We start from the raw sequence: 16,473 nt of genomic DNA, 5'->3' as shown, positions 1-16,473 counted from the left end.
TTAGGGTAGCATTCGGGTCTATATTCTTGTAAAGTCAAATCCAAGGCATTTAAGTGAGAGTTTAATAACTGTTGTTTTGCTTCAGTTATGGGTCTGTAGATGATGGTATAAGACGTAGGGGATCTCAACTCTGAAGGACCAGGTACAGAGGACTGGGCAATGACCACAACTTATTAGGAAGAACAGTTACTTGCTTGCATCTGCTTTTTATGTTAGTAATTGTTGGGTCTAGGATGGAGTTGCTCTCTGTTAGTAGATTGGGTTTAGTAGGCTCTTTAATTGCTCTAAGTTGAAGTAGAGGAGCAGTTTGTTTGGTGGGTGAGTGGATGAAGCACTGCTGTTGATACTGAAGCCCCCTAAAATGATTGTGTTATTTGGTATGCTGGAAGGAAATATGCAATGGAGTAGTTGTAATGAGACTGAGGTGTGGGGGGGCATGCACTATGCATATGTGTAGGCTGGTATGAGATTGAGGTGGGGGGGGGGCATACACTATGCATATGTGTAGGCTGGTATGGCCACATAATGAGAGATTACATTTAATGCAGTTATAATTACTGTAGGTGCTAGTGACTTGAATAACATCTACTATGGTAGCACTCGGGCTTTGGTTTAAGAGTAAGGCAACATCTCCACATAGCATTAAGAAGAAAACAAACTATGAGGGGCAGTACTTATCCTTCAATCAGGTTTCTGTTAGCCCTAATATATGTGCTTTTTGAATACTGAGCTGAGCTTCTAAGCCAAACCATTTGTTGTCTAAATTCTCAATATTAAGGCAATCAGTTTTCGGGGGGGGGGGTTATGATTGGTATTGGGATTAGAAGAAGGACTTTGGGATTACTGAAGTGAAATGGGTAGAAAGGGAAGAGATAGGGATTATGTTAGCTGAGAGATGGGCCTGGGTTGAGCTGTATGTTACTAATCTTAATATTGTGAGCAAGAGATTGTGTAACATAGAGAATGTTCTTTTTAATCTATTGAGTGGTGTAAAATGCATTGGTATGAGGTACGTCTGCACTATGAACTGTCTCCTTGTAAGTGGAAGTAAGGGTGAGGAATAATTTTGTAACAGTGCAGTGGGGGATAGATAGAATTTAGATCTTTTAATAAACTTTTGCATGTTAGCATTATTATGTGGGGTGATACTGAGTCAAATAGCAAAGACAGGTGTAAAGTGCTAAAGCTATAGTAATGATTATAGAACTAGTTTTAGGAAAATTCATCTTAGTATTCTGGAGGGCAATAATATGGAAGATTTCATAATGTTTATGAGAAGAGAAAGTAGTAGACTTGTATATTAGGAGAGGAAATGTAAAGGTAACTCATTGAACTAGTTCAGCAGTTTATAAGAGGAAGAGGAGAGTTTAATTGGGAGGAGATAAGAATATAATGCGATGAGGGCTGGAAGTGGAAGTTATTAAGGTAGAACGGGGGGGAGCATTTTAAGGGTAAGGGATGTGGTTAGTTAAGTATAAATTTGATTATATAGGGTGCGTTGGAATGAGGGTAGGGTGGAGACTGATGTGAGGCTATGTGGAGTGCAGTGGAATGGAGTGGAGCTACATCCCACTCTGAGAGTATTTTCTTCCAAATAAAAACACTCTATCACCTGAATTCTTTATTTATTTATTTATGTTGCCTTCCTAATTTTAGTCTCCTTGGTATCATATACATGGCATGTGACTGTTGGAAATGTGTTACAGATCACTGTCTGAGCTGTGCTAAAATTTATGTTTATTAAATCTAAACAGGGGCATGATTACAGCTTTCAGATCTAGATCCCACCTCTCATTATTAGGTATAGGTTAAAATCCTCAAGAGTCTCCCAGCTCAATGTTTCTCTCAAAAGATGGAATGGGAAAGTTAAGAATTTCAAATGAATGGAGAAACCAGTCAAATTTCCCTAATATGGATTCAGCTACACAAGGAAGCTATGAACTGTAGCCCTAGGAAAAGTATGGTTTTAAATGTCAATTTATGATTGACTAAACAAAGAACATAAAATAGTGCACTAACTACTACTTTATTTTTCTTAAGTGATGCAGGGGCTCCTACTCATGGGCTGACATTCTTAATTTAGTAACTAGATGACTATTATTATTTTGTTTTTATTTACTGACATTTATTTACTAGGAAAGTCTGACTGGGTAATAAATATCTATTTTCAGAGGAAGCTAGGGGATAAAAACTTCAGAGAGTTAAATTACATCAAAAAGCACTACTACAGATGTAATTAAAAAAGCATATATACATGCAGCTTGATAGTGGGGTACATAGGATACAGTAGAGCATGAGGAAACATCAGTGATGTAAAAATAAAAAATAAAAATAAAAAGGATGATTAGATATGAGAATCAGTATATACAAAAATATTAGAAGTATAGCTTAGTGTACCTCTGTTCAAACTGAAAATCTCTGTAACCAAGATATGTACCACAATGTTTTAATCTCTTTAATGGCTTTATATATTATTATTGTGCTAATATACTTTGTATTACTGAGGAGGTTTTATTCCCCGGGCTTCCACTAAAAAAGGGCTCAGTCTGACTGTCCCGATCAACAAATGTCAAATAAATAAATAAATAAAAATAAACTCTTTTTTTACTACTTGAAAATGGTTAAGTGGTTACATAAAAGTAACCGTGCAAGCAATGGAGAAGCAGAAATAGTGATAGCAGAAGTATGTATGCATTATCTGTCAGCCGTATCAGTATTATTTCCCTAACAGCCTATGTGTAAGAGAATTGTAAATAAGGTCAGTCTGTAACAGGGACATAACCATGTTCATCCTGAATGGTGTAGTGGGGATCATGCTGAGGGAAGAAAGAAATAAACCACATTTTACTTAATGCAGACTGTATTTATTCTTTCATTTGTAGAAAACCCAGATGTAAGTAAGTGTAATGCTTATGTAATTTGATATGGGTCTTGCTTCATAGAAGGATGTGAAGAGGCCTGAGTGAATGGTCAGATAGATTATATACATTATTGCATCTGATGAAGTCTGCAATGATGGAAACATACTTAGAGTTTTGGGCGTTTGTGTTTGTTGAGTACTTGTTCCTGTGACCTCCAATAAATTGGTATTACCAGAGCTACTTTGAGCATTTTGTGCTGTTTCTTCCTTGGTTTTGGTTCTTATTTACAGCACTAGCTTCTTTTTTTTTTTTGAGATTATATGCATTTCCCATGTCTCCCATAATGTCAATTAAAGTTTATAAAATCAGTGCTTTCAATATCAGATGCATTGTCATAAAAGAAAATATTCAGACACGTATAAAAACAATATAATACCAAGAAACACCATCTACTGCACACAATTATCAACATAATGAAGCAAGGTAATAACTTTATGCATTATCAATTCAGAAAGCAGTAGTTAAGACAAAAATAGAAAGTATAACAATTTACTTGGAAAATGTGTGTTTTATGTACTCTTGAAATATAATATTCATTTAAACATCTTCAGTGTTGCTGTCAAGGTATTTGAGACTTTGTACATGTTGTATGTATAAAATATTATTATACCATGACCCCCCCAAAACGTGCACGCTGATTGGCCAGCGTGCCCGTTGTAAATCGAGTTATACTAATGGAAAAAGGTCCGGTCGCCCGGACTTTTTTCCATTAGTATAACTTGGTTTTTAAAACACTGTCTCGCTATGTTAAACCCATTTAACATAGCGAGACAGTGTTTTAAAAAAAAGCAACGGAGAAAGCAAGATCTCCGTTGCTTTTTGAATGTCTCGCTATGTTAATTGAGTTTAACATAGCGAGACAGTTTTAAAATAAGCAACGGAGATGTCCGTTGCTTATTTTAAAACTGTCTCGCTATGTTAAACTCATTTAACATAGCGAGATGAAAAAGCAACGGAGATCTTGCTTTCTCGTTGCTTGCCACAGCTCTGATGTACTGTGCAGGCGCAGTACATCAGAACTGCCGGATGCCAGACATCTGCGGAAGGGCAGTAAACAGGCATTATACTATGCCATTATTTAAGAAAAGTAATAGTTTCTTTTCTTAAATAATGTCATGGTATAATAGCAATAATCCACGCCTGGGTGTGGGTAATGCTAAATTTACCCACGGTTGGCTTTGTTTGGTCCCTCGGGCTTCGCCCTCGGGACCAAACCACACCAACCGTGGGTAAATTTAGCATTACCCACACCCAGGCGTGGGTTATTGCTATAATATCTCTCAGTTTCTTGCTCATTTTTTATTTTTGTTCTTTTTCTTGTCATCTTGCCCCTATAGCCTTATGCCCACATTTCTCCTTCTGTCCCATTCATTCACCTCCTGCTCTCCTAGTATCCATTGACACTGTGGGGGGATCTAGGGAGCATAGTCATCATCTGACAGCGGTGGTTGTTTTTCCTCATATGGCCTAACCCCAACCCTGGCAGCTGATATGCATGATTTCCAAGGTGAGAGCATGCTATGCCTATTTTAGACACCATGAATGTTTCCATAAAACATTATTTGCAGGTTACTGAAAGAGCAGACTAGCACAGCCAGAGTATATCTCCAGACCATGGCTTGTATGCTATAAATATGTTTGTCAGCAAGTGTTAGCATTGTACAGGGCAGAGCAGCCTCCCTTGTCATAGAATGGCTGCGTTAGTGTCAGTCATTCCCTCCATCCATTCCTTCCAGCTTGCATATCAGTGCTGGATTATCTGGGACGCAGTGCTGGATTTATCTCGCTGTACCACAAAACCTACTTACACAGTTGTATGTGTATGTTGCACAGAGCTTTCCTCTCCAGGCCCCCACTGAAAAGTGGTAGCTTTCTGCCCAGTTGGACAATCCCATTAAATAAATGCAAGAAATAAATAAATAGTACATATATTAGTGTTTGAATAATGGGCTAATAATAGACTTTTCAGAGCATGTAAAGTCATTGAGTGATGTATCTATCATGAATCCAACCTTAATCTTTGAGAACAAGCAAATCAAAAAAAGGGCCATGGGGAGATACATGCACAGTACTAACATTTTGTTTCTAGATGGTGATGGGGGACAGGACAGTTGCAGAATGTGTAGATATAAACTACTGGTGGCTATACCAAGAACTGGGGTTGAGTGGCATGCTATCTTTAGAAGGGTGTGAGGCAGCAGATACTAAGACTCTGAACTGGGTAGATCAAACAGACAGACATTAGAAGCGCTAACAGATGATATTTACACTTTTTTGTTGCACTGAATGTCTGTTTCCTTAGAAACATTTTCATCTTGTTGGAAACTCTACTGGATAGTTTTCAACATCATGAAGCTAATGGTCACGCAATGAAACACCCACACAAGTAGCTTAGTTAAAACTGTGAGCATTACATGGTGGATTCTATACTAGTTTCTGTTTTATCTTTTTTTTTTTTACTCAATTTTGTATATAAGTCCCCATAATTAGATTTAGTACAATATCATCGTCATCATCATCATCACATTTTAACCTACTTGTCCTGATGAGGATCACAGGTTTGCCAGACTTCCGTGTTCCCAGCAACAGTCTCCAGCTTGCCCTGTGGGATCCCAGGCATTCCTAGGCAAGATAAGAGGTACAATCTTGGCTGTGTGTTTTATACCTCCCATGGGAGGTGGCCAGGGTACATCTTCTTAAGGTGCCCAAATTGCCTCATTTTACTGCACTTAACACAGATGACCACTTGCTGTATCTTAGATCCTCCTAGATTACTTAACTCTCTTTGTATGGAAAGTGAGCCCAACTACTGTGCAAAGGAACTTCATTTCTATTGCCAATATTCCTAATCTCATCCTTTTAGTCACGGCCCCACGCTTACAGCCACAGGTGTGAATGGGGATGTAGTCTGACTAGGAAATGGACATCTTTGTCCTGTGATTCAGAACTTGCTTTCCTGCCACAGACCTAAGTCCTTGCAGTATTTCTGCCACTCCAGCAATCCCCTGGAAATGTATCAGTCTCCTCTACCCTCACTCATGATTAAATACCTAAACTCCATCAAGCTGAGGTAGCTTCTCCTGCTCATCTGCAGAAAGCAATCCACCCTATTCTGGAACTGAAAAATGACCTCTGATTGGAGCTTCTAATTTCATACCAGCTATTTCACACTCAGCAGTGAATCACTCTAGTGCAGACTGTAAATCACAGTCACTGCAGGCTAAAAGTACATAATCTACAAACAGTAGCTGCAGCCCTTATGCCCACACACTAGGTACTCTAGACCTTGGCTATGCACTGATACCCTGTACATACAAAATCACGAATGGGGGGGGGGGGGGGGGGTGATAAGATACTTTCTTGGAGGAAGCTACACCAACCTTAAAAGTATTCAAATTAACACCTGGAATGTGGACACAATTTTCATTCCCCAAAACAGGAATTGAATGGCACACAACACTGGTCTTAGGACCCTGTATTTTTGCTGCACTATAGCATATTCAGCAAAACATTGTATCTCAAGGTTTAAGATCATGTGCCTTCTCCAAGTGTGCAAAACATGTTGACAGTACTAACAACCTAACTTCTGTGATACCGCCAGTATCTGTGCATAGACTGCCTATAATGATCGACATACAGCATAATGGTTTTTATCTTAAAATGTTTGCATATTAAAACATCTAACAGAAATATCAGGAATTAATAAAATGCAGAACAGAGAGCTGGAAACAAATAAATAGCAAGTTTATAGACCGGCATAGTAACACAGTAGTTAAGGCAGCTGTAAAAGTTTGCAAATTCAAGAAGATATGTAGTAAGTTCAGTTTAGTACAATACCATATCAGTGCATGCGAGTTAGCAAAGTACTTGGATACATGTACACAACATGTTATTTAGTATAAATGATGAAAAGATGTAGAAGGAACAGTATCATTCAACAAGCATTTGCACACACACACACACACACACACATACACACACACACACACACACACACACACACACACACACACACACACACGAGCACATGCAAATGCTAACATACATATACTCATGGACATTTGTGTAGATATGCACACAAACACGCACACATGGCATGTGCACACGTACACATGCATACACACACACACACACACACACACACACACACACACACGAGCACATGCAATCATGCATGTGTATATACGGATCCCTATCAATTTATCGAAGTTTCAAAACTTTGAAAGTCATATGGCCGGGATCATATAATTGAAGTTTTGCAACTTCAAACATTTTGTATGGAGATCACAGTACAATGCAGAACAGGAAATTTACCCTTTTCCACAATGTAATGTGATCTCAGAGTTTGTATATTTAATTAGGAGGGAGTGTGGAAGGTTAAAAATAGAACAGAATTTTTTTTTTTTTTTTAATGTTCAAAGTTCCAAAACTTTGATCATATGGTCTCAGCCATATGAATTTCAAAGTTTTGGAACTTCGATAATCTGACATAGATCCATATGTACATACATATATACGTATATAAGAAGATGAAGTCCAACAAGCTAAGAGCAGTACCACAAAGGATACACAATGTAGAAACAGAAAACGGCTGCTGTCACCAGACCATAAGGCATAAAATCAAACTTTAGAAAAATAATTAAAACAATAAAACAGCTGATGAGCACTTTCGGGTTTCAGAGAATCCTTCATCAGATCTAACTCCATTCATAAAAAATATGGTGATAGCAATCATTTTGTGTTTCTACATATACATGTATATATATATATATATATATATATATATATATATATACACACACACACACACACACACACACACACGCACATACGCACACACGCATGCACACGCGTGCACACACACACACACACACACACACACACACTCACGCACTGAAATATATATATGCACTATGACTGTGTTAATGAATGCATATCCCTGATCTTTAGGGGTGTATTTTTATGTTTTGTATATATCTATGGGGGGAGCAATATAAGTCAATTACTAAGTAAGAGAACCATTTCAAAATGTAAGAAATATAATAATCATACCTAAATAGTATTTTTAACCATGCCAAGCACCTCTTCCTCATTACTGTTATTTCACATATCATTTTCCTTTGGCCTCTGCCAATACATGTCTACTTGAATACATAATTTTTTGAAAGCACATTTATCGTTCTTTATTTATTTAATTTAATGCATGTTTAGCTTCTGCAGTGCTGAAGATTAATTATATGTACTAAAGACAATGTGCCAAAAGGTAGTAATTTATAAATGGGTGCATGTGTCTTAGATAAAACAAACTACTACCTACATATGAAGTGCACAGTTATATACAGTAACTGGCAATACACACTCTCCTACCTGATGTTTTAACAAAAGACAGAAGGTTTCATAAAGGAAAACTTACAGCTGCTGATTAAGGATTCATGCAAGACAGTGATCTGTAGAGGATATATGACTTCTGTATTCCACTGGTTTTGTTGAGTTTATGTGAAGAAAAAGTACAATCTCTTTAGGTAAAGGTACATTACATTGTACATTTTATCAGAATCTTTTCTTCGATTTGAGGTAAGATGAGTAATTAATAACCAGGAATCTTTAAAGCTTTTCATAGTCATTTGCATATGTTAGCCTTAAGTCAGTGTAGCCCCACCCACTCAGTTGCTACATGCAAATCCATCTGACTGGAATTCACCAGGCACCCCCTGGAAATATTTGAATGTAAAATAGCTTTTTACTGAAAATGCTTATTCATCCATTATTTTCCTGTAGTTATCTCCTGTCCATTGTCTTATTGTATCTTAATTCTGCATCACCTACTGCATTTCTGCAGTGCTAGATGGAAAAGAAAAGTATCATTCAAAAGAGAGACCACCAGTTTATATTGACACACAGCCGCCATCTTGACATTGCTGCATAATGCTTTTAAGATGGTTTTTGTTTTGCAAGATTTTTTTGGTTCTAGAAAGTAAGTATGTTGTGTGCCTTTTCAAGGGTAACTCTATGGTTTCTTTTATAAGAAGGCTGCCCATCTGGTTTCGAAGCAGACAGTAATTGCACCCACTAAAAAGTTCAGATGTAGTGAGTCTGAGATCTACAGTCAAAAAATGTATTCCACCATCTCAATCTGATATCACACCGGTAGTATAATAACTTGGTTGTCTTGCCGAACTGAGTAAGAATAAATTTACCATTTTGTAGAAGGTATATATGATGGGAGAGGCACATGCACTATATCCAAACTGTATACATTCATTTATTCTGTGATATGTGATTTATCCTATTCATTGTTGTGATGAGCAAGATCCTATTCAAAGAAGCAGTGGATGTAATGCAGTGAAGCAATACCGAATTGGATGCCAGTCTGTTGCAGAATACATACACACACACACACACACACACACACACACACACACACACACACACACACACACACGTGTGTGCACACTTTCATGCATACTAATTTGTATACCTTTGAGTAGTTTACTGGATCACCGGTTTATCTCAAAGCATATCTTTGGGATGTGGAAGTACATGCAGACTCTGTACAGAAGATTCTTCAGCCAGGACTCAAGTCAACGAATCAAGAATTATTAGGTAGCACCATTAACCACTGTGCTGTTGTGCCACCCTATTAGGAATATTGTATTATTCTTAGTGTACCTTAAACATATTTATAACATCTTGTATGATTACTTAACCAGTTGTAAATACTTCTAAAAATATTTTCTTATTGGTTCATACATCAGCAATTCTAAATGCAGGTTGACTAAATGTATATGCTAAGTTGTTGGCCTAAAATAAAACATTCACTCAAATGTGTGGCATTTTATGTAATGGTTGCTATTTTCATGAAGGAGTCTGTTAAGGCAGGAGGCCTAGAACAGTGCTTTAATGTCAGTGCATGTTCTCTGTATAGGACCACAGAAAAAATAAATGCAATCATTAAGGCACAGCTATCTAATTAAAAAAAATATATATTTTTCTCTGTTATTATGTATAATCTCTACATCTAAAGAGCTGTAGGCAAATGAGATTTACTGTTTTTGTTTGTTTTATAGCTTGATGCAGAACAGATCGAATCAATAAATGTCGGGGGTACTAAAACTGTAATAGATGGTATGTTAGCTCTTATTTTTGTGTTTTCTTGATCATATTTTATCATTATTGTTCAGTTTTGCTATGTAATATAATATAATATACAAGTAAGATCATGCATCTGTCTTGTTAAGTGTCACATCTTCACTTCAAATGTACAGGAATTAAAAAGTGAATGTTATTTTTAATGTTGAGACATTTTTGTATTGACTATTCTTTTCCTGAGATATTAGTAATTCTTTGGTACATATTGATGAGTAGGAATACTATATTAAAATAACTGAAAATTATCAAAAGTACAACACAGGAAAAGAAAGAATATGCAGCAATAACTCCCCACATAGTCAATCAGCAATATTTTCCAAAGCCGTGATTACATAGTGTGTCAGGGCTAGTAACTCAATGATATAAATATTGCATCTAGATGAACTGGTCCAAAAAGGGGCATGGGTATTCTTTATATAAATTTAGCTTTAAATATATTACCCTTTAAAGAATTAATGTACTTTTCCAAAATGTGAATTTTACTTGCTTTGCTGTGATATGGTGCTAACCTGCATCTAGATTTACATGAATACTAACAGACATAGTGAATGTGACATATAATATTGATATAAACTACTGATATAGAAATTCCAGCAAAACAAAATATAATTCAACATATTATAAATTACAGTACAAAAATCTGTAATTTTTTTCCTTTATTCTTTTACACTATTCCTGCCAACTGTCAATGCCCTCCAATATGTCTTGAGGCACCACTGGAGAGCTCATTAAAGGGGCTGTCATCCAAGCAGCATTGGAGGAGTTTGTGTGCTTGCCTGTTCCCATTCTTCAAACTGGCTGCCCCCCTCATCTTAATGGCTCTAATGTCTGGCTTTGACCTCCCCACCCCCATCCATAACTGGGCCATCCATGTCTCAGGACAGGTCTCCTTCTATATCCCTAAAGCCCAGAATCACAAAGACAACGATCCTGAGATGAGAATCGTGAAACAGGAAACACCGAACTGCCGAAGCTTAACCAAGGCAAGTAAACACTTGCCCAACATGGGGAATTATGCCTTTTCTCCACTGTAGTGCGGTCCCAGAGTTGGGATATATAGTTAAGGGGGTGGGGGGGTGAAACCCCCCAAATGGGGATGGGGGTGAGGGGCATAGTCCCCCAACTAGGTGTTTTTTATATGGTGCGGTGAGTGTTCATGTTGTTTTGGGTGAGTGTTTACTTGCCCTGGTTAAACTTCGGTGGTTCACTGTTTCCTGTTTCCACTATTCTCATCTCGGGATTGTCATCTTTGTTATTTTGGGCTTTCAGGATATAGAAGGCAACCCCTCAGGACAGACCTTAACTCTCACCAAGCAAGATAACTACTGCATGCCACTTCCCCTCCCCATAGCCTTTTTCCATTTAGGGTGGAGACTATGGTGGCATTTCTATTTTAGTCCCTAACCTTGCCCCAAGGTGACTGACTTAAGTACCATGCCACTGCAGGGAATGTTGTACCTTCCCATTATGTGTGTATGCTGTAACACAAAAGCTCATATGAGCCCCTATTACTGGCTTCACAGTCCCAAACTTAAGTTCACAAGGATATGGCTACTGTTAATGTACAAGCTTTTACTTGCAAAGGAACACTGGGACCTCAAGAACTATATCACCTTTCCACCAGGATTAGCAAACTGAGATATGCTGATACTCCCAACCCACCCCAACCTGGCTCTTCCTGCTCAATCCTTCGTAATTTTGGCTGTAGTCAAGGCTTCATTTTTCTGTGTCACAAAGTCAGCTCAAAAATGTATGATCTCTAATCTAAATATACCTGTACACCATAAGCAATACAACATTCAAAGTAGTTGGTCTATATTGTCTGCCAGCAGCTGGCAACGAGCAAAAATCAATAACCTTTTGTGTATAACATAAATAAATTGTAATCTGGTGTGCTATGATTATTACTGTAAAAACATCAAAAAAATTACCTGGTAATAGTGGGGGGTCATGCCTAAGAAACTCACTGTAAATCGCTTCTTACAGTGCATTTAGTGAGGTTCTACATATGAATGACACTGATATAACCTGCCTGCCAAAGAAGTGGAGTTAAAAAAACATACTGTAATAACAGTACTAAAAAGTTAAACTGTCAGTGGGATTGTATAAGAAAAAGTCACACTGTCAAACAGCCACTATGTAATAAGTATAAATATATGTAAACCTATTTATTTATTATTTACACTTTGTTGACTGGATTAGTCTCACTAGGCCAATGGCCTCTTTTCAGGAGAGACCCAACGTAGTATTCATACTAAGGGAAGTTTGGTCATGGCATTGGAGAAATAAGTACCATGTGATCTTTTACATTCGCCTCAGTTACCACCAGCTGAGGCGGATGGGGCCTCAGTATAAACACTTGCAAACCATTATATTGAAGTTGGCTAACTCTGATGGTGTAGAGAGATAAACCCCTGATTAAGACCCAGGCAACCTGAGTCTGAGTAGCAGTTCAGGCACCTTGTTTGAGATGGTATTTGTCTTTTAATTAGCCTCAGCTGTTAAAGGGATTTGCCAGTGACCTTTCCTCAAGTCTAATAAGTTAAGAATCTTGCCTTCCTCAATCTTTCTATGAACTTATCAACCCTAGGCATACAGTAACTACCAAATTTTGTAAGAGTGTTCAGCATCCTACGATCATTTGCTTGTTTGTTTCTTTTGGCTTTTCCCGGTTAAGGGTCGCCACAGCGGAACTCCGGTCCGTTAATGATTGGTAGTAGATTTTTACATGCCGAGTTGCAAGCCCTGACGCACAACCTTCAACAAAGGTACGCCCATTCACGCATGTCTCCATACAGAAGACGCTCTAGCTGAGAATCGAACCGGACAGTGTCTTACTGTGAGGCGACAACGCTACCGCAGCACCACCACCGCAGAAGCATCCTACGATCATTACAGATTCTAATTGATCCATTAAGATTTTGAATTAGAACTATGGGGCTGTTCCACTAACTTTTGGACTTCTTAATTATCCCTAGATGAAGCATTTGCCTATTTCTTTCACTGACGTTCTTTGTTGCTTTGGTATCATTCTGAGTGAGATTAGGTTTCCACTTATGGCCACAGACTTGCCTGTATTTGAAAAATTCATAGCAAACACCATTATGTCTCGCTGCATGTCGTTCTGAGTTGAGCACCTCAGGTCATTCACACCTACTTGAGCCACTACCTGGTCATAGGACATTTGTCTTATCTGAGGGATCACAGGCCCCTTGTGACATCTTGGATCCTGACAACAGAAAGGAAGCTTGACTATCAACTCAGTGTGCCTGACAATGGTATCACCAATTATTAGGACATTTCTACTTGGATGCACAGATTTAACGACAGTTGGAGATTTGCAGTCTGTAGCCTAGTAACTCACTGAGTTCTGTTAGCAAGGTGCAGTTGTGTTAGTGGCTTGTTACTGTGAGGCTCTTTAGTCCTGGTTCTTGGAAGATTGGAGAGAGATTTTTTTAAAGCCTCAATATAAGTTGGTTTACTTTTGTCTTATGAAGGAATGGGTGAGTTTATATGTTGTTTACAGATCATCTCAGTAAGTAAGAGAGTGGCCATCAGATAATATACATACGTGTGTGTACATGTATATATAAAATTACACGTTATTCAGTATTAGGTGATTGTTGGTGTGAATTAGGCAGTTTCTATATTGTCTCAGAATACTAAGTGCAATAAGGATGACAACACAAGGGACAGAGATAGACTGAAATGCTATGTAGGCTGAATTACTGTGGACAGAATGATATATATTGAACCAATTCACTCAGTAGGCAGATAAGTCATCTGGGGTAGATAAACCCTGTAGTGGAGGAGAATGTTCCAGGTTAGACAAAGATGTGTTAACATAGAACTTTCATGAAGAAAATCAAGTAATACAGTTTAATCCAGAAGTACACAGTTATATTTCAGTAAACTATACTAATGCTAAGCTCACACAACAGTGGGAAAAGGGAGTGGACCTCATGAGACAAATCTGACCAATAAGCAAAGAACTCACTAAAAGAATCACAGGCCTAAAGCAGATGCCCTATGCTAACCATCTAAAAAAATTCCAGCTATACTCTGTCGCATATCATCTACTCAGAGGCGATGTCTGCTTAACATACAAGGCCATGTCAAACCCAGAGCTGTTGGACATACTACACTTAAAGAAATCCCAGTCCTTCAGAGTCACATGCTCCAGGGATCTAAACCTTGTCATCACAATGAACAAAACATGCTGGAGGGATAGGTTCCTGACCCAGAGACTCCCCAGACTCTGGAATAGACTGCCCATACATGTCAAGTAGAGCGCCTCTTTGGCCCTCTTCAAAAAGAACCTTGACGATTGGATGGGAGATAGGAAATTCACCCCATGGATCACATCAGTCACCCTGCTAGACAGGGGCCAGGGAAGTAAATATTGTGGGAAGAAATAGCTAGGGAATTGTTAAGGCTAGGCTTGTATAGGCCATAGGGCCGATAGCCTAGTACCAACCTATGAACCTATGAACTAAACAAAATCACCAAGACAAATGGACACTCTTAGGTTAGTGTAATAATAATTTGGTTAAGAACTTTCATTCATTAAAGAACTTCAGCAGAAAAGCATGAAAGCTCTTAACCAAATTATTATTAAATGTATCTCAGACTGTGCATTGGTCATGGTGAGTTTTGTTTAGAGTTTTCTTATCTTCATTGCCTACTGAACTCACAGTAGTACAGTACAGTGCATTTGCCACAACTGTCAACAAACCAGGAATCAATAAAAAAGACAATTACCTTTTAAGCAATAAAAACATTCAACAAAAGTAACTGCAGCAATGTATGTGTGCAAATTATATATACCAACTCTGAGATCGCACTACAGTGAAGAAAAGGGTAAATTTCCCGATTCTCACTCTACCACGATCTCCATTCAAAAGCTTTGAGTTTTCAAAAACTCACACATATGGTCTCAACCATTTGAATTTAGAGTTTCTGAAAACTCAGTCAACTAACAGGGATCCATATTTGTATATATATATATATATATATATATATATATATATATATATACATATATATATATATATATATATAGAGAGAGATAGAGAGAAGATGAGACACAGAGATAAATATGTGGGTAGATGCAGGCACACACATTCATTTATTTATTGAATTCATTTAAAAGTTTAAGTTTGTTAACCAGGTAATTAGACTGATCCATAGACCCTTTTCGGACATGATCCAGGCTCCAGTGAAATTTGGAGAACCTAATGTTTTATCAGCTCACAGATCATCACATCTATAACTCAAGAAATGATGAATTTTAAAATGTCATTTATATGCTGGATCTATGTTATTGCACTGCATTTCTCTCCTGAACTGACATTTGTAATTTTGTTTAGGCTGCACTTATGTGGTCCTAAATGACAATAAAGTTTCTTTGAATCTTGTAAATCTTTGATTGGAACTCAGTGCATATGAATATTACAACAAGTGCTTGATTCAAGAGACAATTATCAATTATTAGCAGTAACAGTCACTTGTTCTGGTATTAAAAAGACAATTAATGTTTGCCACAGTTTTGATTCATTTTGAGTCAACAAATGCAGAATACATATTTTGTTTGTAACTTAGTAGAAGTTAGTGCCCAGTTTAGTAATGTTTTGAAATATCATATCAAAGAGAGAATTAGAGAGAGAAAAATGAGAAAAAAACATATTTATATTATTCTAATTAACACACACACACACACACACACACACACACACACACACACACACACACACACACACACAGATGCACAATTAGCATACTGAAATATATAGGAGAGTATTTTTATTTTTGTACACAGATCATTATTCCTCTGACATTTGCATTCACAAATTCGTGGTTGGGTTGAACTTCTAGCTGTATTTTCTGGTTTCTAATATCAACAAGAAGTTGATTTTAACACGCAGGCTCAATTTTTGTGTAAGTCGAACTAGGGGTATTATAAAAGAGAGTGCTTCCTAGTTGTTGTTTTATAAAGAATAAATGGGCTGTTTAATTGCGTGTGTAGTAGTGGGAATTGCTGAAGGCTAAGTGCTTTAAATAAAGCCGTGGCAAGAAGTAAGATGGTTCTGCCACTCATAGATAGTCAGTGAGTTTTTTTGAAGGAGGAAGAGTAAATATTGGGTTTTGGGATCAGCTAAACAGACTCTAGATCTTATTTACTATGCTTTATAGCAGTGTAGTATTAGAGGATGAGCATACAGCTATTACAGGAAGGCTATACTTGAGTAATAGTGGATGGATATTCTTTGAAAGTTCATTTTTAGCGATAGGTGTGAGTGCCTTTGTTACATTGTGGCCGAGCTTCAGTTAGTGGAGGACGTCTTCAGTGTGTTCTTTAAAGGAAAATGTAGGATGTAGAAGAAGACCATGGCCTTTTGAAGAG

General features: G+C 37.6%; 1 protein-coding gene across 1 annotated transcript in view; it reads left to right on the top strand.

Moving 5' to 3' along the window:
* SDR42E2 (short chain dehydrogenase/reductase family 42E, member 2) overlaps positions 1-16,473 on the top strand; it is a 525,257-nt gene that overhangs the window by 121,886 nt on the left and 386,898 nt on the right. Inside the window, exon 4 of the mRNA XM_044089637.1 lies at positions 9,989-10,046. Within this exon, the coding sequence (XP_043945572.1) occupies positions 9,989-10,046 (58 nt within the window). The remainder of the gene's footprint in view (positions 1-9,988; positions 10,047-16,473) is intronic.

This window comes from Protopterus annectens, chromosome 12.part0, assembly GCF_019279795.1.
Source record: "Protopterus annectens isolate FY-2018-M chromosome 12.part0, PAN1.0, whole genome shotgun sequence".
NCBI classification, from domain to species: Eukaryota; Metazoa; Chordata; order Ceratodontiformes; family Protopteridae; genus Protopterus; species Protopterus annectens.
Note: the sequence above shows the minus strand (reverse complement) of the source record. Positions and strands in the feature narration are given on the sequence as shown.